The sequence below is a fragment of the Panthera tigris genome, chromosome C1 (assembly GCF_018350195.1).
Source record: "Panthera tigris isolate Pti1 chromosome C1, P.tigris_Pti1_mat1.1, whole genome shotgun sequence".
NCBI lineage: Eukaryota > Metazoa > Chordata > Mammalia > Carnivora > Felidae > Panthera > Panthera tigris.
In genome coordinates, this window is record NC_056667.1 from 197,116,880 (window position 1) to 197,142,449 (window position 25,570).

General features: G+C 34.1%; 1 protein-coding gene across 2 annotated transcripts in view; it reads left to right on the plus strand.

Moving 5' to 3' along the window:
- SPAG16 (sperm associated antigen 16) overlaps positions 1–25,570 on the plus strand; it is a 1,018,955-nt gene that overhangs the window by 741,535 nt on the left and 251,850 nt on the right. For both annotated transcript variants that reach the window (XM_015539276.2, XM_042995277.1), the window contains one exon: positions 24,475–24,601. In XM_015539276.2, coding sequence (XP_015394762.2) covers positions 24,475–24,601 — 127 coding nt within the window. The remainder of the gene's footprint in view (positions 1–24,474; positions 24,602–25,570) is intronic.

Below are 25,570 nucleotides of genomic sequence, written 5' to 3' on the forward strand. Positions count from 1 at the left end.
TTCAGAAATCCACCAATTTTATACCATATTTGGCAGGCAGGAAATTGGGCCAATCTATTCTCAATTCTACCAAAACCATGCTTTCAATTTGCTTAGCATTTGCAAAATGAAAAGCATTTTACTAGGTTTTGTGAGGGTTTCAAACAAGTAAAGTATTTGGCTTTTTTCCTTGTGAAACTAGAATATAATTAAAGAATCAAAATATAAAATTTAGATAATCAATGTAAGGCAAAAATTATAAATACCAAACATGGCTAGCTAAATATCAATGGGATTTTTTGGTATAATTTTTGAGGGAGTTCAATCCCAATCATTAGGAATAGCTTTGTTATGACTGTACAGCTAAGGAAATAATAAATCATTAATTCATTTATTTAAATATGTACTAAATGTATAATGTAAGCACCAAACTGAGTACAGATGGTTTAGAGTAGTACTATCTAATAGAATTTGTGTAATGATGGAAACATTCTTTTTCTAAAACGTTCAATGACTAACTACATGAGCAAATTTTAATTTTAACTAGTTAAAATTAAAAAAATAAAAATTCAGCTTCTCAATTTCAGCAGTTACTTTTCAAGTATTCAGTAGCCACATGTATTCGATAATAAAGGTCTAGAAGGAAGCTAATCCATATACAGAAATTGCAATTTGTTGTGTAAGATTTATGACATGATTTTTTTTGGAGAGAAACAGAGAGAAAACTTTGTGTTCCTTAGAAATTTGTAGAAGAAATTGAGTTTGAACCAAGATTTAATATATTTAATATTTATCAGAGAAAGAAATAGTCCGCTGAAATTACAAGTAGAAAAACATAAGGCGTATGTATTACAGAGTAGTAAGCAAAGTAATATATAGGGAATTTGGGGGAAATGGTAAGCAAAAAGGAGTCAGGTTAAAGAGGGACTGAAAAAGAACTGTTTTGCCTTTAGTTTGTCAACTATGGCATTAATGATATTATGGACAAGGTAATTTCATGTTGGAGGTAGGGGTGGAGCTATTCTGTGCATTTGAGGATGTTTATCAGCATCCCTGGCCTCCACCAACTGAACACCAATGGCAGGTACCCCAGTGGTGACAAAGATGTTTCTAGACATTACCAAACATCCTCTGGAAGGTAAAATACCTCTGGTTAAGGACCACTGTTGTGAAAATGGCCCACAGAGATGTCAGGTTGAGGGCAGGGAGTTCATTATGTGTGTTGGTGTGTGAGATGAGGAGGACTTGATATAAGGGATTTGTGTTGAGTGTAGAGTGGAAGCTTCCTTCAACTAAACAGGATTGGAGACGCAAGAGATGGAGATTAGGATCACAGGTTCTGGTGAGATTGTTTACACTCTAGTGACTGCATGCGGGGTGGAGTCTTCTACTGAAATGGAAAATACAGCTGAAAGATCAAGTTTGAGGAAAAGATGATTTTAGCTTTCAGCATGCAGACTTGTGGTACCCGTGGAACATCCAAATGAAGATGGTTCTGTGGGTAGTTGGAAATGCAAAAGAGAGGTGTCAATTGAACATGTGAATTTGGGAGTCATAAACATCTAGTTAATAGTTGAAAGCATGAATGTTTCTCCTTGCCCACAGCATCTAGACTCAATGGCAACTGTTATCACTTCCAGTTGATCTCTAAATATAGCCCTCTTCATTCCATTCAATGCACAGCACCAGTTTTTCTTTGGTTTTTGTTTTTGTTTTTCCTGATTTCATGTAGAATCAAGGACTTTGAAGTCCAGTTACCTGGCCTACTTACTTTCAGTACTTCTTCCTAGAGGCTTTTGATCTCTCTTCCCTTTTCCTGAATCATTCTTCTTCCATAAAATAGCTTGTTCCCACAAATCCTTCTGTTCTTTTTTTTTTTTTTTGCCTCTCAGCATTTTATTTATTTTTTTTTAATATATGAAATTTATTGTCAAATTGGTTTCCATACAACACCCAGTGCTCATCCCAAAAGGTGCCCTCCTCAATACCCATCACCCACCCTCCCCTCCCTCCCACTCCCCATCAACCCTCAGTTTGTTCTTAGTTTTTAACAGTCTCTTATGCTTTGGCTCTTTCCCACTCTAACCTCTTTTTTTTTTTTCCTTCCCCTCCCCCATGGGCTTCTGTTACATTTCTCAGGATCCACATAAGAGTGAAAACATATGATATCTGTCTTTCTCTGTATGGCTTATTTCACTTAGCATCACACTCTCCAGTTCCATCCACGTTGCTACAAAAGGCCATATTTCATTCTTTCTCATTGCCACGTAGTATTCCATTGTGTATATAAACCACAATTTCTTTATCCCTTCATCAGTTGATGGACATTTAGGCTCTTTCCATAATTTGGCTATTGTTGAGAGTGCTGCTATAAACATTGGGGTACAAGTGCCCCTATGCATCAGTACTCCTGTATCCCTTGGATAAATTCCTAGCAGTGCTATTGCTGTGTCATAGGGTAGGTCTATTTTTAATTTTCTGAGGAACCTCCACACTGCTTTCCAGAGCAGCTGCACCAATTTGCATTCCTACCAACAGTGCAAGAGGGTTCCCGTTTCTCCACATCCTCTCCAGCATCTATAGTCTCCTGATTTGTTCATTTTGGCCACTCTGACTGGCGTGAGGTCATATCTGAGTGTGGTTTTGATTTGTATTTCCCTGATGAGGAGCGACATTGAACATCTTTTCATGTGCCTGTTGGCCATCCGGATGTCTTCTTTAGAGAAGTGTCTATTCATGTTTTCTGCCCATTTCTTCACTGGGTTATTTGTTTTTCGGGTGTGGAGTTTGGTGAGCTCTTTATAGATTTTGGGTACTAGCCCTTTGTCCGATATGTCATTTGCAAATATCTTTTCCCATTCCGTTGGTTGCCTTTTAGTTTTGTTGGTTGTTTCCTTTGCTGTGCAGAAGCTTTTTATCTTCATAAGGTCCCCGTAATTCACTTTTGCTTTTAATTCCCTTGCCTTTGGGGATGTGTCGAGTAAGAGATTGCTACGGCTGAGGTCAGAGAGGTCTTTTCCTGCTTTCTCCTCTAAGGTTTTGATGGTTTCCTGTCTCACATTCAGGTCCTTTATCCATTTTGAGTTTATTTTTGTGAATGGTGTGAGAAAGTGGTCTAGTTTCAACCTTCTGCGTGTTGCTGTCCAGTTCTCCCAGCACCATTTGTTAAAGAGACTGTCTTTTTTCCATTGGATGTTCTTTCCTGCTTTGTCAAAGATGAGTTGGCCATACGTTTGTGGGTCTAGTTCTGGGGTTTCTGTTCTATTCCATTGGTCTATGTGTCTGTTTTTGTGCCAATACCATGCTGTCTTGATGATGACAGCTTTGTAGTAGAGGCTAAAGTCTGGGATTGTGATGCCTCCTGCTTTGGTCTTCTTCTTCAAAATTACTTTGTCTATTCGGGGCCTTTTGTGGTTCCATATGAATTTTAGGATTGCTTGTTCTAGTTTCGAGAAGAATGCTGGTGCAATTTTGATTGGGATTGCATTGAATGTGTAGATAGCTTTGGGTAGTATTGACATTTTGACAATATTTATTCTTCCAATCCATGAGCAGGGAAGGTCTTTCCATTTCTTTAAATCTTCTTCAATTACCTTCATAAGCTTTCTATAGTTTTCAGCATACAGATCTTTTACATCTTTTGGTTAGATTTATTCCTAGGTATTTTATGCTTCTTGGTGCAATTGTGAATGGGATCAGTTTCTTTATTTGTCTTTCTGTTGCTTCATTGTTAGTGTATAAGAATGCAACTGATTTCGGTACATTGATTTTGTATCCTGCAACTTTACTGAATTCATGTATCAGTTCTAGCAGACTTTTGGTGGAGTCTATCGGATTTTCCATGTATAATATCATGTCATCTGCAAAAAGCGAAAGCTTGACTTCATCTTTGCCAATTTGGATGCCTTTGATTTCCTTTTGTTGTCTGATTGCTGATGCTAGAACTTCCAGCACTATGTTAAACAACAGCGGTGAGAGTGGGCATCCCTGTCGTGTTCCTGATCTCAGGGAAGAAGCTCTCAGTTTTTCCCTGTTGAGGATGATGTTAGCTGTGGGCTTTTCATAAATGGCTTTGATGATGTTTAAGTATGTTCCTTCTATCCCGACTTTCTCAAGGGTTTTTATTAAGAAAGGGTGCTGGATTTTGTCAAAGGCCTTTTCTGCATCAATTGACAGGATCATATGGTTCTTCTCTTTTTTTTTTTTGTTAATGTGATGTATCATGTTGATTGATTTGCGAATGTTGAACCAGCCCTGCACCCCAAGAATGAATCCCACTTGATCATGGTGAATAATTCTTTTTATATGCCGTTGAATTCGATTTGCTAGTATCTTATTGAGAATTTTTGCATCCATATTCATCAGGGATATTGGCCTGTAGTTCTCTTTTTTTACTGGGTCTGTCTGGTTTAGGAATCAAAGTAATACTGGCTTCATAGAATGAGTCGGGAAGTTTTCCTTCCCTTTCTATTTCTTGGAATAGCTTGAGAAGGATAGGTATTATCTCTGCTTTAAACGTCTGGTAGAACTCCCCTGGGAAGCCATCTGGTCCTGAACTCTTATTTGTTGGGAGATTTTTGATAACCGATTCAATTTCTTCGCTGTTTATGGGTCTGTTCAGGCTTTCTATTTCCTCCTGATTGAGTGTTGGAAGAGTGTGGGTGTTTAGGAATTTGTCCATTTCTTCCAGGTTGTCCAATTTGTTGGCATATAATTTTTCATAGTATTCCCTGATAATTGTTTGTATCTCTGAGGGATTGGTTATAATAATTCCATTTTCATTCATGATTTTATCTATTTGGGTCATCTCCCTTTTCTTTTTGAGAAGCCTGGCTAGAGGTTTGTCAATTTTGTTTATTTTTTCAAAAAACCAACTCTTGGTTTTGTTGATCTGCTCTACCGTTTTTTTAGACTCTATATTGTTTATTTCTGCTCTGATCTTTATTATTTCTCTTCTTCTGCTGGGTTTAGGCTGCCTTTGCTGTTCTGCTTCTATTTCCTTTAGGTGTGCTGTTAGATTTTGTATTTGGGATTTTTCTTGTTTCTTGAGATAGGCCTGGATTGCAATGTATTTTCCTCTCAGGACTGCCTTCGCTGCGTCCCAAAGCATTTGGATTGTTGTATTTTCATTTTCATTTGTTTCCATATATTTTTTAATTTCTTCTCTAATTGCCTGATTGACCCACTCATTCGTTAGTAGGGTGTTCTTTAACCTCCATGCTTTTGGAGGTTTTCCAGACTTTTTCCTGTGGTTGATTTCAAGCTTCATAGCATTGTGGTCTGAAAGTATGCATGGTATAATTTCAATTCTTGTAAACTTATGAAGGGCTGTTTTGTGACCCAGTATATGATCTATCTTGGAGAATGTTCCATGTGCACTCGAGAAGAAAGTATATTCTGTTGCTTTGGGATGCAGAGTTCTAAATATATCAGTCAAGTCCATCTGATCCAATGTATCATTCAGGGCCCTTGTTTCTTTATTGACCGTGTGTCTAGATGATCTATCCATTTCTGTAAGTGGGGTGTTAAAGTCCCCTGCAATGACCACATTCTTATCAATAAGGTTGCTTATGTTTATGAGTAATTGTTTTATATATCTGGGGGCTCCGGTATTTGGCGCATAGACATTTATAATTGCTAGCTCTTCCTGATGGATAGACCCTGTAATTATTATATAATGCCCTTCTTCATCTCTTGTTACAGCCTTTAATTTAAAGTCTAGTGTGTCTGATAGAAGTATGGCTACTCCAGCTTTCTTTTGGCTTCCAGTAGCATGATAAATAGTTCTCTATCCCCTCACTCTCAATCTAAAGTTGTCCTCAGATCTAAAATGAGTCTCTTGTAGACAGCAAATAGATGGGTCTTGTTTTTTTATCCATTCTGATACCCTATGTCTTTTGGTTGGCGCATTTAATCCATTTACATTCAGTGTTATTATAGAAAGATACGGGTTTAGAGTCATTGGGATGTCTGTATGTTTTATGCTTGTAGCGATGTCTCTGGTACTTTGTCTCACAGGATCCCCCTTAGGATCTCTTGTAGGGCTGGTTTCGTGGTGACAAATTCCTTCAGTTTTTGTTTGTTTGGGAAGACCTTTATCTCTCCTTCTATTCTAAATGACAGACTTGCTGGATAAAGGATTCTCGGCTGCATATTTTTTCTGTTTAGCACACTGAAGATATCATGCCAAGCCTTTCTGGCCTGCCAAGTTTCAAAAGAGAGATCAGTCATGAGTCTTATAGGTCTCCCTTTATATGTGAGGGCATGTTTATCCCTTGCTGCTTTCAGAATTTTCTGTTTATCCTTGTATTTTGCCAGTTTCACTATGATATGTCGTGCAGAAGATCGATTCAAGTTATGTCTGAAGGGAGTTCTCTGTGCCTCTTGGATTTCAATGCCTTTTTCCTTCCCCAGGTCAGAGAAGTTCTCAGCTATAATTTCTTCAAGTACCCCTTCAGCACCTTTCCCTCTCTCTTCCTCCTCTGGGATACCAATTATGCGTATATTATTTCTTTTTAGTGTATCACTTAGTTCTCTAATTTTCCCCTCATACTCCTGGATTTTTTTATCTCTCTTTCTCTCAGCTTCCTCTTTTTCCATAACTTTATCTTCTAGTTCACCTATTCTCTCCTCTGCCTCTTCAATCCGAGCTGTCGTCATTTCCATTTTGTTTTGCATTTCGTTTAAAGCGCTTTTCAGCTCCTTGTGACTGTTCCTTAGTCCCTTGATCTCTGTAGCAAGAGATTCTCTGCTGTCCTCTATACTGTTTTCAAGCCCAACAATTAATTTTATGACTATTATTCTAAATTCACTTTCTGTTAAAATATTTAAATCCTTTTTGATCAGTTCATTAGCTGTTGTTATTTCCTGGAGATTCTTCTGAGGGGAATTCTTCCGTTTGGTCATTTTGGATAGTCCCTGGAGTGGTGAGGACCTGCAGGGCACTTCCCCTGTGCTGTGGTGTATAACTGGAGTTGGTGGGCGGGGCTGCAGTCAGACCTGATGTCTGCCCCCAGCCCACCACTGGGGCCACAGTCAGACTGGTGTGTGCCTTCTCTTCCCCTCTCCTAGGGGTGGGATTCCCTGTGGGTTGGCGTGGCCCATCTGGGCTACTTGCACACTGCCAGGCTTGTGGTGCTGGGGATCTGGCGTATTAGCTGGGGTGGGTAGGCAAGATGCACGGGGGCAGGAGGGGCAGGCTTAGCTCGCTTCTCCTTAGGTGATCCACTTCAGGAGGGGCCCTGTGGCAGCAGGAGGGAGTCAGATCCGCTGCCGGAGGTTTGGCCCCGCAGAAGCACAGAGCTGGGTGTTTGCACGGAGCGAGCAAGTTCCCTGGCAGGAACTGGTTCCCTTTGGGATTTTGGCTGGGGGATGGGCGGGGGAGATGGCGCTGGCGAGCGCCTTTGTTCCCCACCAAACTGAGCTCTGTTGTCTGGGGGCTGAGCAGTTCTCCCTCCCTTTGTCCTCCAGCCTTCCCGCTTTCTGAGCAGAGCTGTTAGCTTATGGCCTCCCAGACGCTAAGCTGTGCTTGCTGTCGGAACACAGTCCGTCTGGCCCCTCCGCTTTTGCCAGCCAGACTCGGGGGCTCCGCTTGGCCGGCGAGCCGCCCCTCTGCCCCGGCTTCCTCCCGCCAGTCCATGGAGCACGCACCGCCTCGCCGCCCTTCCTACCCTCTTCCGTGGGCCTCTCGTCTGTGCTTGGCTCCAGAGACTCCGTTCTGCTAATCCTCTGGCGGTTTTCTGGGTTATTTAGGCAGGTGTAGGTGGAATCTAAGTGATGAGCAGGACACGCAGTGAGCCCAGCGTCCTCCTACACCACCATCTTCCCTCTCTCCCCAAATCCTTCTGTTCTTAACTCAAAGTTCATATTCCTATGAGACCCTCCCTGATCAGGCTATTTACATTTCAACACTCTTTCTGCCAAACATTCCTTGTCTAAATTTTTTGTTGTTTTTCTCCATAAATCTTATTAACATTTAATATACTTCATATTTTATTGATTGATTGATTACATGATTATCCCCAGAAATATGTAAGTTCTATGAGGTCAGGGCTTCTGTTTTGTTCACTTCTGTGTAGCCACCAGTTAGATCATCACCTAGTAGCTTGTAGGCTCAATCAATATTTCTTTGATGAATGGAATGATAGGTTTCCTACTGGTCCAGACAAGTTTTCATGGATTCAAACTCTTGCTCAGACTTAAGACACACACTAGGAAATCACAGGAAAGTAATGTTCACTTGTTTTTCAGGGTGTCAGATACAGAGCTTAGTACCTGACAGTACCTGCTTAACTCCCTGAGTTTTTTCAATTTCTGTTCAAAATACATAACAGCTTTTTTACATCATATACAAAATTCGTATTTCTCAGTATGAGTTCCAAAAACTCTTTAGAATTTTTACACATTTTAACCTCATCATAAATTCATCATATCCCCCATAGTGAAATATGTTCATTTCTGCTTTTTGTGCTCTCACATTGTGCCATTTTCAATAATAATGATGCCCTCCCACCTTCTCTTCACTAATATGTCTTTATAATTTTAATCTATTTAAAATTCTATCATTTCTAGAAAGCTACATTCACTTTTTGCTCCTATCCTAGGGCTGCATTCCTATAAGAAAACTTCTCTGATGCCACAGGCTAGGGTTAGGTGTTCAATTTGTACTCTACATTCACTTTTTGCTCCTATCCTAGGGCTGCATTCCTATAAGAAAACTTCTCTGATGCCACAGGCTAGGGTTAGGTGTTCAATTTGTACTCTAAACAACCCTTTACCTACTTACCAACTTTGTATTGTAATTGCTTGATTACTTCTCTGTCTCCAACAAATAACTATAAGCTACTTTTGAGCTTGTATCAATTGTATCTCTTGTTCCTGGCCACAAGCCAGAGACAGAGTACAGCTTGATAATTGTTTCTTTATGTACATTAATTGCCTTCATGTATTTCTAATCATTATTCTGCCTAATAAATGTAAACACCTACTTGCTCAATTTGTTCTTTGCTACTACCTATTTGTTGATATTGTATTAAAGTACTGCTAGCTTTTTCAGGGTGTTCTCCCTCAGAAGTAGAATATACTCTTTTGCCGTATTAGTGGTACTTTATGGGCTTCCAGTCCCTAAAGCATCTCAGTTAAGTCATGCAAAATATTTTTCTTATAAAGAGCTTAAGAGTTTGGACACTTAAATCAGATTGGCTGGATTTGAATCTTGACTCTATGTTTTACTAACAAAATTACTTTGGGCAAGTTGTAGAACATTGTAAATCTTGGGTTTTTTTCATCTTAATAGGATAGTATAACCTAACCATAGAAAGGAAAAATCAAATCAAATAAATATAAATCAATTTGAAGAAGTTATGATGATTATGTAGTGTAGCACTGTGTACTCTAGATACTAAGTAATGATTTTTAAGATGTTCCGCTCCCATATCCCTGGGTGGTGATACAAGTTACTAACGCCTAACAGATTGATGATAGCATAAGGAAGAAGCATATACTGACAAGAGCAATCTTATATACATTTTCCCAATGCTTTACATTCCCTCTTTGAGCATTCCCAAATTTTACCTTCACTCTTCTTTCTAATTCCATAATTTTTTTTGCCTTATTTGTGTCATTAGAGTACTGAGGAAATGGTGTAATGAGCTAAAGCTTAATGCTGCACAGGCCTGTCCTAAGAGACATACTAATGTATTAGCACTAAAAATGTTTGAAATACTAATTTTCCTTCTAATGAGCCTAAACATTTTATTATAGTTATACCTTAATACCAAGTTGCAGGTCATTACCTTCTCATATTGAAAGCAGCTGATGTTTCTAGGGCTTAATGTTTCTGCCAGTTGCTTGATGACCCCTCCTTCTTGCCCATTTTACATGGTAGGATTTTAGGAAATGAAAATTAGATCACTTGACAAATATTGTGTATGATGTTTTGATTTCATTATTTATTCATTATAAAATATTTTTCTGATTATAACAATTAATGTATGCTAATCCCATGAAATCTGAATTTGGAAAATGTGAAAAGGAGCAAATAAAATAAGAATGGTTCATCTTACCACCTAAAGATAGTCAGTTCTCATTTAGTTTTTACCAATCTTATTTTCAACACATGTTTTTTGTATGTGTTACAAACAGTGTAAAAACTTTTTTTTGCTCCTTCTTTCATTGAACAATCTATCTATGTTTTCCCTTGTATTAATCACCTTTGGAAATGTCATTATAATAGTTAAAATAATAGTTTAGTTATCTAATCATATGTTACAGTTTTATATATATACACGAGTATCTATTGATGCATTTATCGAAAATTGACTTCTTACATTTTTATCGCCCTATCTTATAAATGATATTGTGAAGAACATCTTTGTGACAAAAATTGATCTGAGTTATTGACTTATTTAAATGTACCCTAATGGAGGAATATATTCAATGTATTTAAACATTTGTGATGTACTATACTATATTAGTTTCAAGAAATAGAATGTAATATATTGGCTAAAATCTCAGACTCTAAAGTCAACCAAATCTATACTTGAATCCTCACTCCAAATCATTTGACCTATACAATTTTAGGAAATTTACTTGACCTTTTTAACCCCTATTTTTCTCATCTATAAAATGGGATTCTTGTATATAATGAAATAATATTGTAAATAGTATTAAGTATATATCATGGCGATAAAAACTGCTAACTTTCACTATTAATTTGTACACCCAACCAGGAATGCAAGTTATTTGATTTTCTGATCCCTTATAAGTATCATCATTTAAAAATATATTCTAATTAGATGGGGAAAAAAACCAGTTTCAAGTGAAAAACCCAAACTCAAACAAACGTAAGCAAAATTAGGATATTCATTGACTCAAAAAACTGAACTTCAGACTGGTCAGGTGACATCTGACATTTAGATTTAGCTGAAACCAACACTCAGATGAGGTAAGACTTCCTGAATGCTCTTCATCCTCTCAGTTTATTCACTGTGCTGGACCTGGACATTAGAACCAAGATTACAGATGTTTATATAAATTGCCCATTTTTGACACCTTTTAATCAGAAAGTAAAGAGCTTATCTCTCTCGAAATTAATTTGAAAAATATGAGGAGATATTCTTATTCTTCCTCCTTGAGCCAGATGCCTTCCGCTTAAGTAGTTATTCTATCAATGGAGATGGGTTTCCATGAGGACACCCATTACATAATAGGGATACGAAGAAGGGATAAGAAGTTCTTCAAAAATCACAAACACATTGCCACTAGAGTGACCTTGGCCTGATGAGTCAAGCTAACTGGATGTACTCTGTCTATAACCACTGATATTTTAACTTGCAAAATTTAACTGTATTAACCAGGGTTGGTGAAGGTGTTTTCAGGTGTTCGTTATTTTTTTCTCCTGTCTACTGGTCTTCTAAAAAGCAATATTCCTACTGGTTTAGTGTTTTTTTTTTTTCTCTTAATTTTGCTTATTTTTTATGGAATTTATGGCATTTTTAAAATTTATATACTTGGTTGGTTTTTAAATTTATATGTTTCTGGAAACCCCATTTCACTGAAGAATTCACAATTATTATCAAGTCCTTAATAGCATTTTAGTGTGGTTTCTTTAATCTTTATATATTTTAATTGTCCACCTTTCATTTCATAATGTGGCTTAATTATGACTTCTTTTTTTTTGTCATTATTTCTTTTTGTCTGTTTTTGCCAAATTTTTCATTTTGTCCACACATTCTTTACAAAGACTAGCTTTTGATTTTGCTGATCTCTGTTTACCATTTTAGTAGTTTTGTTTAATTTGTTTCTCTATAAATTTCCATCATATTTCAAATATTTCTGCCTTTTAAAATTTCTTCTGTAGAAAAGAACATTCAGTTTCAATTGTATATTTAATATATTTATTTTAAATATTTTAAAAATTCATATAAAATCATGAATTTCCATTAATGATGGCCTTGGCTTTATTCAACAAATGTAATATGAATTCCTTCATTTAAATTAATTCTAAACTTGTAAATTACTTATAATTTTTTTTACCTTGCAACCTTTTTTTTCAATTTTAGAGTAATTTTTAGTTTCTAATTGCATCAATGCAAGAAAATTGGACCTTTATGACATTTCTTTCTGACATTTCTTGAGACTTATTTTTGTGGCTTATCATGTTGCTAATTCTTGTAAACAGTTCATATACACTTAATGATATCATGTGTTATATATATGATAAATATTGTTTTCTGTTTTAGATGTTTTTTGGTTTTTGGTTAAATCTTGCTTTTTTTTTTTGGTATCAGTGTCTGGTAGGCATGTATTGAAATCTTCCCTCACTTGTGTAAATTAAAACTTATTTTTATAGTTAGATAAATTTTTGTTTTATATTTTCTTACTTTATTTTTAGTTACATAAAAATTTGGATTGTCACATCTTGTTGTTAGAATGTTCCTTTGGGGTGCCTGGGTGGCTCAGTCGGTTGAGCGTCTGGCTTCGGCTCAGGTCATGATCTCACAGTCTGTGAGTTCGAGCCCCGCGTCAGGCTCTGGGCTGACAGCTCAGAGCCTGGAGCCTGCTTCTGATTCTGTGTCTCCCTCTCTCTCTGCCCCTCCCCTGCTCATGCTCTGCCTCTCTCTGTCTTACAAATAAATAAAAACATTAAAAAAAAAATTTAAAAAAAAAAGAATGTTCCTTTTAATCTCTAGCAGTAAGAACTAGTAGCTGTTTTTCATTTCACTTAAGTGTTTTATTTTTTATATTGGTAATCTTCTATCAGCTTCTTATTAATTAGTATTTAATAATTTAATTCCTTTATTTTTACTTTCTGTATATTTTGTTTGTTTTTGATATTGTTGCTTGTTTTAATTTTTCTCATATAAGTTGCACATAGTTGTAATTTTTTTTTTTTAACAATTTTAGTTGTCTTTTACTTTCTAGGTAAGTCCCATTTGTGTGTGTGTGTGTATGTGTGATTATTTATACATTGGTAATTACTGCTATCACAACTTATTGTGTTTTCATTAATTTTTTTTTTACTTTTTTCAAACATGTCTTTTTTTTAATTTCTTAAATTAAGAATAAAGTTAAGGTTGGATTACAGTTAGAGTTAGGATTTGGTTTGGGCATTTTCTCTTTTATATCAACAGTTACTAACCTTGATTAAAATACTTTGACTTTTCAATATATGTGCTCACCATTATATCTTCTGATGATATAATTATTAATAGATGTGGTAAAAATATAATTATTAATATTTGTGATAAAATTCAATTAGTAATAATTATTTCCATGTTTATATTTAAACTTTTTAAGTCTGAATGTCTGAAAATGATTTAGTCAAGAGTCATATTTAACTAAGTAAACAAATTTAAGTTAAGTTTTATTTTCCCATACAATATGAACATGATTCCACTGGTTCAAATATCTAGTTTTTTTGTTATCAGTCTAGCTGTCTTTCTTTGATAGATAATATGTAATTTTTCTGTTGTGAATAATTTTGTTTTCATCCATAATGGTCCACATTTTTCATTATATTGTGTCTAGGTGTGATTTTATTTTTATGCATTTTGCTCAATATTTAAGTGCAGTTATTCTTCATATATATCTTTTTTTATCTATTCTGGATAAGTTTCATCCTAATATTACACCTTCAAATACTACTCTTCCCCTTGTCTGTACATTCCCTTGTAATACTTGTTAGACATGTAATACCTCACTCCACACTTGCCATTTCTCTTCATGATCTTCATGCTTTCATCGTTTTTATCTTTACATCTGCAATCTAGCTGAATTTCCCAATACATTTTTCTAAGACACTAACTTTCTTTTCAATTCTGTCTGGTCTAGAGTATGTCATATCTATTAAGCCTTTTTCCTTTAATGATTAATGTTTCAATTCTCTTCATCTTTAAGTCATGTTAGACTGCTTTTGCTTCATTTCTTCTTTGATAAAGAGTATTAGCTCTCATTAAAATCTTTGAGACCCCTATATTTACTTAAAATTTTTTTCAATTTTTCTATGATTTTAATGTACCCAGATTATTTTATCTTTCAATTATTGACTATTTTTATTAGCTTTAAATTTCTTTATATGTTTTGGAAAAAATTGTGTAGCTTCTTTTGAGTAAGATAAGAGAATGGTTCTCTCTTTTTCCCTTCCTTTGTCTATCTTGCTTAAAAACGTTTATTTATTTTTTGAGAGACAGAGACAGAGCATGAGCTGGGGAGGGGACAGAGAGAGAGGGGGAGTCAGATTCCAAAGCAGGATCCAGGCTCTAAGCTGTTACCACAGAGCCTGACGCGGGGCTCGAACTCACGAACCACAAGATCATGACCTGAGCCGAAGTCAGATGCTTAACCAACTGAGCCACCAGACACCCCTATCTATCTTGCTTTCTATTTGTGTTTACGCCTCCATACCTTTTGGTATTATGGCTATTTCCTTTGTCCCAGCTCTCCCAGGCCAACAGCCCTAGGGTAAGTTGTACATTTAAAATTCAGAAGTCCTGCTTTTCGGTATTGAAAAGCACAGATCCGGTCATTAGAGTTTGTTACTTGGTTCAGATCCAGGTTGTAAGACTGTAAAAACTGTAGATTCCCTAATTATATAGCTTCATATAATTATAGTTTCAAATAGCATTAGCCAGCAACTTTTGTCAGCTTCATACTATCAGTAAAAATTTTATTACTCATGATTTTAGCAAATAAGTTGGCTTTTAACTTCCACAGAAACTTTTAGTTTCTGTGACCCTGTGGAAGCTGAAAAACTAGGACCTGCTTCTAAACCCAGAGCCCAGAGGCCTATGGTTTCATTCCTTGTCTCTAGTTTGTGTTTCTGTTTAATTTTTCTACACTGAGAATTATTTTTATTCTTTGAAATAAGAATATCTGTATAATTCTTTGAAACCATATACTTCAATTATTTTTACTTTAACTCTGTCTTTGAGATATAATATAGCTTAGTGGTTAGCACAGATTCTAGAGCCAAACATGTGCAAATCTTGACTCTTCCTCTTTTAACCACATAAGCAATGGGAAAGTTAAATAACTTTCCTTTGGCTCAATTTCCTCAGCCATGAAATGAGGATGATAATAGCCTTTTCCACAGTGATATTTTGTTTTGCTTTGCTTTTTAAAGATTACTTGATATTTGTATATATGTGTATATAAATACAAATGCTTGGGACCCTGAATGGTTCATGGTATTACTCAATTAGTGTTAATTTTTATTAGATCCTATGATATACCCTATAATCCACCAATTGCAATATTAGATAATTACCAAATGATACAGAAAAACTGATTTGAAGGGGTACATGCACCCTGATGTTTATAGCAGCATTATCAACAATACGAATTATGGAAAGAGCCCAAATGCCCATTGAATGGATGAATGGATAAAAAACATGTGATATATATAAATACACACACACACACACACACACACACACACAATGGATTATTACTCAGCCACCAAAAAGAATGAAATATTGCCATTTGTAATGATGTGCATGGAGCTAGAGTGTATTAGGCTAAGCAAAGCAAGTCAGTCAGAGAAAGACAAATACCATATGGTTTCACTTACATGTGGAATTTAAGAAACAAGTCAGATGAACATAAGGAAAGTGGTGGAAAAACAAAAGAGAGAGGGAGGCAAACCATAAGAGACTCTTAACTATAGAGAACAAACAGTGTTGATGGAGGGGAGGTGGGCAGAGGAGGGGCCAAATGGGTGATGGGTATTAATGAGAGCACTGCTGTGATGAGCACTGGGTGTTATATGTAAATTATGAATCACTAAATTCTACTCCTGAAACCCATATTGCACTATATGTTTACTAATTAGATTTTAAATAAAAGCTTGAAAGAAAAAATTAAAACATAAAGAAAGATGAAACATATGTATAATGGGAAAGGCAGAAGGAGAAAAAAGAAAAACGAATTTGTTTCTCATAGAAGAAATTGTATCAATTTTCTACTATCTCTTTCAGAGAATAGAAACTGAAGGAATACTTCCTAGCTCATTATATGAAGTCAACATTACCTGATTACCAAAACAAAACAGAGATATTACAAGAAAACTACATATTAATGACTTTCATGAATATAGGTACTAAAATCCTCAACAAAATAATAGAAAATTGAATACAACAGTATATAAAAATACACCATAACCAAGTATAATATGTTCCAGTTATGCAAGGTTGGTTCAACATTCAGAAATCAAGTAATGTAGTTCAACACATCAACACACTAAAGAAAAAAAATCACATGATTATATCAGTAGATGCAGGAATAACACTCGTTTATGGTAAAAAAAAAAAAAAACTCTCAATAAACAGAGTATTGTGGAAATTACTTAACTTGATAGAGAATATATATTAAAAAAAAAACAGCTAACATCATTCTTAATGGTGAGAAACTCAAAACTTTCCCACTAAGATCAGGTACAAAGCAAGGATGTCCCCTCTTACTATTCCTTTTCAACATTGTAGTGGAAGTTCTAGATAATGAAATAAGATAAGAAAAAAAAAATAAAGTTTATACATTTTGAGAAGGAACAAATAAAATTGTCCTTGTCCACAAATGACTGTTTAAGAATTTATTTAAAAAAAAAAAAACTTTTGGAACTAATAAGTGATTATAGCAAGATTTCAGGACATAAGGTTAGTACACAAAAGTTGATGTCTTTCCTATACACCTGAAAGGAAAATGCGGAATTTGAAATTTAAAACATATTATCTATATTACCACCTCTAAAAATACTTAGGTATGCCTGACAAAATATGTACAAGCTCTATAAAAGGAAAACTATGAAACTCTGATGAATGAAATCAAAGAATAACTAAATTAATGGAGAAATGCTCCACGTTCACAGATAGGTAGACTCAATATTGTCAAATTCCAGTTCTTCACAACTTGATCTATAAATCCAATGTCATCCCAATCACCATCCTAGCAAGTTATTTTATGTACACTAACAAATGGATTCTAAAGTTTATATGAAGACACAAAAGTCCCAGAAGAGCCAACACAATATTAACAGAGAACTACAGTCAGTGTTGGAAGACTGATACAGCTGATTTTATGACTTACTATAAAGCTACAGTACTCAAGCCAGTATAGTCTTGGTGAAAAACTAGACAAATAAATCAATGGAACAGAATAGGAAGCTCAGAAATAGACCACCAGAAATACAGTTAACCAATCTTTGACAAAGAAACAAAGACAAAACAATGGGACAAAGGTAATATTTTCAACAAATGATGCAAGTACAACTGGAAAACAATGAAAAAAAAAATGAACGTAGACTTTACACCTTTCACAAAAATTAAGTCAAATGGATCACAGACCTAAATGATAAACTGTAAAGCCCCTATAATCATAACTTAGGAAAAAACCCTAATGATCTAGGGTATGGCAGTGCCTTTGTAGATACAACTCCAAAAGCATGATCCATGAAAGAATTAGTTGATAAGCCAGATTTCATTAAGATTAAAAACTTTTGATCTGTGAAAGACAGTGTCAATAAAATGAGATGATAAGCCACATATGGGGAGAAAATATTTGCAAAGAACATCTGATAAAAGACTCCAAAGTATATAAAGAATTCTTAAAACTCAGCAATAAGAAAATAATGAACCTGATTAAAAAAATGGGTGAGAAATCTTAACAGATCCCTCACAAAAGAAGATATACAGATGGCAAATAAGCATATGTAGGGATGCTCCATATCATATTTCATGAAGCGGATGCAAATTAAAATGATCGATCACTACGTACCAATTAGAGTAGCCAAAATCTGGAACACTTAACAAGCCAAATGCTGGTGAGGATGTGGAGCATCAGGAACTCTAATTCTATGCTGTTAGGAATGCCAAATGGTGCAGCCACTTTGGAAAACATTTTGACAGTTTCTTACAAAAGTAAACATACTCTTACCATACTATCCAGCAATGATGTTCCTTGATATTTACCCAAAGGAGATGAAAACTTATGTCTACAAAAAATCCTGCACAGAAATGTTTATAGCAGCTTTATTCATAATTGCCAAAATTTGGAGCAGCCAAGATGTCCTTCAGTAGTTGAATAGATAAATAAATGTGGTACATCCAGATAGTGGAATATTAGTCAGCTATGAAAAATGAACTATTAAGTCATAAGAAGACATGGAGGAAACTTAAATGCATATTACTAAGTGAAAAAACCCAATCTTAAAAGACTAAATACTGTATGATTCCCACCAAATGACATTCTGGGAAAGGTAAAGTTTTGGAGATAGCATAAAGGTTGGTGATTGCAAGAGGTTGAGTGGATAGTGGTGTGGGAGGGTTGAATGAGCACAGAGAGTATTTAGGGCAATGAAAATATCTTGTATGATACCACAATGATGGATACATTTTATTGTGTGTTTGCCCAGAGCAATAGAATGTACAACACAGAGAGTGAACCATAATATAAATTATGAACTTTGGGTGATTATGATGTGTTAATGTAGGTTCTTCAGTTGTAAGAAATGTACCACTTTGAAAGTGGATGTTGTAAGTGGGGGAGGCTATGTGTGTGAGTTGGAGAGTGTAAATGGAAAAACCTCTGTATCCTCCTCTCAATTTCACTACAAACCTAAAACTGTCCTAAAATAATAAAGATTCAAAAAAAAAATACGGGGCAAATTTTTTTTGATTTATTTAAAAATTTTTTTAATTCTAATTTACTTATTTTTGAGAGAAAGAGAGAGACAGCAGGAGAGGGGCAGAGACAGAGAGACAGAGAGAGAGAGAGAGAGAGAGAGAGAAACCCAAGCAGGCTCCCTGCTGTCAGCACAGAGCACGACGTGGGGCTTGGACCCACCAATTGTGATACCATGACCTGAGCCAAAACCAAGAGTCAGATGCTCACCGACTGAGCCACCAAGGCACCCCCTCAGGGTAGCTTTTCATAAATATGTATCTTCACTTAATTATGCATATTTCTTGTATATTTTCAATTAACATAACAGTTGAGCATAAAGTTTTTCATGTTTTACATTGTTTCTGTAATTATTATTATTATGGCTTCATAATATTTCATCCAGGGTGTTTATTCTTTCATACTACAGTTATTTATTGAACATTTACTATGTGCTATTAAAGGTCATGGGAATGTACTCCTAAGCCAAAGTACCTTCACTTATAGAATTTACAACGTGCTCATGTGTGCACAGTTGATATATAATCATTCATTTGACTTTTTATTATACTGTATAAACAAGAAACTTTATATATATAGTTATATATATATATAGTTATATAGATAGCTATAGATGATATAGATATAGATGATATAGATACAGATATATATATCCTGTTATTCAACCTTGAAGAACCTTTGCAGAAAAGAAGTAATGTTATGGGCCTAAACATATTTTGCTTACTTACGTGTCATTGTTTTTGTGTAAATTGATTTTCCAAAAGAAAATGAGAAACATAAAGGTATAAAAGTATATATAAAATCTAGTGAGTCGAACCAAGAAACTGCTTAACTGATTCACCAGAGTAAAGATCTAGAGGACAAATTGGACTGTGTTTTCCACAATACATTAAGATTTTCTATATCTCCTCCCGACATACAACATAAAGATCAGGCTTTCATATAGAATATTTTATTACTGTGTGACATTTCTTACCCTACCTCAAAAATAGCCTCTTAACCCCAAATGATGTTAATGCCTAAGCTTAGAAAATTGTTTTTGAAAGTTATATGAAGCTATAAAATATCTTTATATTAAGGAACACTATTGGTTTATGAAAATAATTTTTAATAATTCATTTAAATTAGAAATGACTTCATTAGCATCCCGTTTTCTCCTTTCCTCTCTTTGTTTTACAATATATAAATATGCTTGGAACCTCTGTGGAGACAGATAGCACTGCAGTCTGCTTGTCTTCTTGCTGTTGTTGGTGTCATTTGCATGAAAGTTGCCTCTAGCAGTTTTCTGGATCCACAGCAGCTCAAGATTTATTTCTTCCATATTAGATTATTAGAAGTTTCACTTGTTTCCATTTTACTTATTTATTAATTTATATTTATTTTATAAATATATTTTATATTAGTTAATTATTTAATCACGCAATTAGTAATTAAATTATTTAATTATTATTAATTATAATTATATATATTATTAAATATATTATATATGAAATATATATTTATATTATATTTATATTATATATATTTATATAATATTTATATATTAAATAAAATAAATTAATATATTTATATATAATTTATATAATGTATATAATTTTATATATAAATATATAAAAATATATAGTATATCAATATATAATATATCAATATATCAATATATATTGATATATAAATAATATATAAATATAATATATAATATATAAATATATATAAATATATAAAAAATTATATATATTTATATAATAAATAAATTAAATAAATTAAATATATAAATATATATTTATATTATATATATTATATATTAAATTATTTATTATTAATTATAATGATATATTATTAAATATATAATTATATATAATTATAATTATATTATTAATTAATTAAATTAATTATTTTATATTAATTGTTACTTATAAATAGTGCTACTTTCATTTTCATCTTATTCTTTTCTAATTTTATAATAAATTTCAGAGGTATGAAAAGTTTCAAAAGTGTGAATACTCGTGGTCCTCAATACATATGCTAAATGTTCTCCAGGATGTTTCCAGCAGTCTAGATGAGGCTAGTTTGATTTTATGTTGCTGTACTCTAACTTATAATTAACTATGTCTATACGGCTTTTCTCACTATAAGATCTTTAAGGTGGAGATAGAAAGGCTTTAACAGGGAGTCAGGAGTCGTGACTCTTCGCTTTTACCTCAACTACATGTTTTGTGCACTTTGCTAAATTCTACTTGCTTTATTTAACTGTTTGAATCTGTGATCACAGAAACTTTTTTTTTTTCTGAGTTTCAGGTCATTTAACATTTCTGTATTTGGGGGAAAAATCCTTTTAAATTACATACAGTCAACATTGATTGCTCTCTATTCCCTTTATATTCATTCATTCAGTGATTTATTCAAGATCACATGCCAAACATGTTGCAGGAATTATGCTAGGTCCTGGGGATTCAGTGTCACAAAAACCGCCTTATCCCTGGATCTGAAGTGTTTTTGAGTAACCTCTCCAGCATCAGTACCGGTACTGATGGCAATCAGAATTCTATTTTAGAAAGGTTCACAAAATCCTTGAGTCTTTACTTTCTTTAAGTTTGTCCTACAATTCCACCTCTCTGCAAAAAACTTTTTCTATGTACATGATCTTTCTTTGTTTAGGTTAAGTGCCTAACTATAGCTTCCCTTTGTTTTCTTACCTGACATAAATTCTGGATAAAATGTCTGCTTTGTCCCCCAGGTTGTCAAGTAATCCCTTTCTCACACTTCTCCCTCAAAACACGCTATGCAGTTTGGATTGGCAGTATTTTAGTATATTCTTCTACATCATAGAAGGAGGTTGGCAGATGGGCCTCATTCTCCTGAGATAGGAGGAGGAGGGACATCAGGTCTTAAAGATAATCCCCAAGTTTTGGCTCTGGATTCTCTGCATCTTTTATCTCTTCCTTTTATCTAAGTGATTCAGAGCCATTAGGTTAGAACTAATATTTATCTTTTTTTAATGTTTATTTATTCTTGAGAGAGAGAGAGATCACATGTGTGAGAAAGAGAGGGTGTGGAGGAGGGGGAGAGAGAGAATCCCAAGCAGGCTGCGCACCATCAGAATGGAGCTCTGTGCGAGGCTCAAAGTCACAAAATGTGAGATCGTGGCGGGAGCTGAAATCAGGAGTCGGATGTTTAACCAACTAAGCCATCCACGTACCCCAGAGCTAATATTTGTCTTGAGACTGCTAGTGAAGGACTTGGACTAAAATAAAACTTCTAGGTAAGCTCCAAAAATTAAATATTTTTTGAATTCTGCTATGCTCCTGGCATTATGGCAAGCACTGCGTCTGCCTCACTGGCTAATGGAATTATAGCTAAATTTTTCTTTTGCGACCAAGAATCTCTCAGAATCCCTTAGTTATGAAATCTGAACACAAATTTATTTCTGTCACTTAATAAGTCATTACATTTTCTTTTTACTGTAGTGTATACTTTATCCTGACTTCTAAGTGCCTTGGGAAATGTAGAGATTTGCCTAAATGATATTACTAAAAATGGTTTAAATATGTACTATTTATTAATAAATCTTTTAGTATAGTACTTGATTCATTAAATGTTTAACAAGTATTGACTCATTATTTTAATATTATCAAACTGTTAAGGACCAATCATTTGGCAACAGTAACAGTTAAATGTAAAAATACTGAGACTATTGAAACTCTCATTTTCATCCCCCAAAATGATGGAAACTTTTTATTTTTAGTGTATTTCCTCACATTTTTATACTTAGTGATACAAACCACACTTTAAGATTTTCTTTAGTTCATACAATCTAGACAAGAAAAGCACAACTCTCTACCCTGCCATTAGTAAGAAGTGCCTCCAAATTAAATTATGATTAAAATTTATCTATTCTGTTCTCACAGTTGAAAAAAAGATTTCATTCTGTCACCTCTGAAAGATATTTGAAAACCCTTATATCTGGAAAGGGTTCTTTCTAATTTCTAGCATTAATATTCCCTGCTAATTCTGAGAACTAATCTTTTCTGAAAATTAAATTCACTGATTGTTCACAATTCCTACAAAATATGTTTACATATTTGAAAACATTCCAAGTTCTCCATGTTCCTTTTAAGTCATAAAAAAGATTAAATATCCCATTTATTAGGCTGGGGACAAAGTTGTATTGCTTTGCTAGTGACAACAGTCATAGAATTTTAAAACTGATGGCATTTGTTACGTTGCTGGTATGTTTAGGGAAAAACAAAGATTCCATTTGGACTGTCATACAAGATGTACATTTTTTCCCCCAGAAAAGATAAAAATCAAGAATAAATGAGAAAAACAATGGTGTGAACTAGTTCAAAATGGTAAGGAGAATTGTACAATACTCAAGTTATTATCTTTAACATTTTAGAATATTAAGGAAAAAGGTGAGAAAATGATTTTTGACTTGACATTAAAAATAACTAAGCTAGAGGGGTGCCTGGGTAGCTCAGTAGGTTGACCATCTGGTTCCTGATTTCGGCTCAGATCATGATCCCAAGGTTGTGGGATCAAGCCCTGGGTGGGGCTCCACACATGGAGTCTGTTTAAGATTCTCTCTCTCTTAAAAAAAAAAAAAAAGAGAATCTGGAGCTGAAAGGGAAAGTATATATCAAATTCAAAATAGTATAAAGTATAATCACTTATCATAAACATTATGTATGAGCCTGATATGGCCCATAATCTGGGTTCTTTTCAATTGGTCACTGGATACCAAAATTAAATGATGCTATGATGAGAATGAGTAAAGGTTACGAACTGCTGGACAGCAAAGACCCCTGTTACTCGTCACTATATCCCAGTATCTGACATGAAGTGTATGCTCAATAAACATCTCTTGAGAAAGGGTGTAGACAGACCTTGAACTTCAAACTGATGTATCCTAGCTGGTACTTCTATGCTGGGAAAATATCCACTCCTATTTCCATTACACTTGGATCCATTCACCCTGCCTTTTGTTTTCCATCCTCTTTATCCAGTTATTTTCTTCCTTATCCCATTTATGTTACCAAAATAGCCCCAAGTGTTTCTAATAATTTTGTCTCAGAGATCACAATATGTACTGCTTTCTTGCCATCAATTTCACCTGGTCCCAATGCTTCTACGCACCATGATAAAAACCCTTCTTTCCTTGTTTCTATTAGTTTTCTATCTCTGTTTTTATTTTTACCCTATCTGAAGTATAAATCATCAATGCTAACTAATTGCAAGCATATAGACTGAGGTGCACTTTTAGTGCAATATTCTCATATATATAGTTTTTATGTGTAGATAGCACATACCATATACATGACATTTATTTAATTAATATAATTAAATAATCAAAATGATTTCCTGAAAAATCATATTCCAAAATTTACTGTAGGAATTTATATATTTAATTTTTTTAATTAAAATTTTATTATATTTAATACAAAAATATAATGAACACTTTTTAGTTTAGAGGTGTGTATCCTTATGGATTTAATAAAATTATAACACAAATGTTGGGGCTACTGGGTGGCTCAGTTGGTTAAGTGCCCTACTCTTGATTTTGGCTCATGTCATGATCTCACTGTTTATGAATTCAAGCCCTGCATCAGGCTCTGTGGAGGCACCTTCGGATTCTCTCTCCCCTCTCTCTAAAAATATATAAACTTAGAAAAATAAGACAATCTTCCTTTTTTGATTGTTACTATATATATGTGTGTGGGCGTGTGTGTGTGTGTGTGCGCGTGTATGTGTGTGTGTGTAATATATATATGTATGTATGTACATTTCTCTCTCTCTCTCTCTTTTTTTTTTGTAACTTTAAAGGGTCATATGATAGCATCCTGTGATGCCTGTGGAGTAATAAAACTGTGGGACTTTCGGAAGCTCTTACCAATTGTATCCATTGATGTAGGTCCAAGTCCTGGCAATGAGGTGAACTTTGATTCATCAGGTAGGATCTTTTTTGTTTACCATTTGTGACCAAGCTAACAACTTCAGCATTGGTTCTGAAACTATTTTCTGTTTCCACCTGACTTTTATTATGTTTCCTCTTATGTAAATTTTTGTTCTTAATATTGTATGAGAATATATTTTATGTGTATTATCATATAACATCATAAAAGTATTGTATTTATCATAAATATAAAGGAAGAAATAATAGAGGAGATAAGTATGTACTAATATAGATAACAGAAGTTCCTAACAGTGTCATGAAAAATTTGGAGGCCAGATCCTTTAGAATCACCATCCAAGGTAAGTAATTGGGTTTTTTGAAGGTAAAATGGCTAAGCATAGAGAAGAACAAAAGTTTAGCAAAACTGAATTTAAAACATGTTTAATGGAATATTTCTGTCTTATAATTAATAAATTACCCTATATTCTCTTAATGTTATAATTAATTTGAAATGTACATGTGTTTTATTGTTGCATTTATGTGTGACAATACATATTATAAGTGATAATAATTGTAATATTATTATTTGATTGTGTTCAGCATTTTTTCTGCAATAATACAAACACTGTCATTCAGATAAAATATTTTACACTTGCTGCTGATGAATCGTGTATCAACTGATGTTAAAAATCACACAATATTTCCAGTTATCTATTTAAAAGATTAAAATTATAGTTTCATTTGTATCTTTAATGATAGCTTATACTAAATAATGTGTATCTATTATTAGATAACATAACATTCCTCTGCTAGTATGATACATGTTTTAAGCTTTTTAAAATTTTGTGAGTTTTTAAAATCTTTGATATTTATTTGTAGTAGATCACAGTTATAGAGATGGTAATTTTAGAGAAGAAATAAAGATAGAATATGTATGGGAAATAATAATGTTTTATTTTAAAATAGTGCATACTAATTCTGTAGTCCAGAAAGTATGTAGATACTAGAAGCAACCTAGAGCCATAA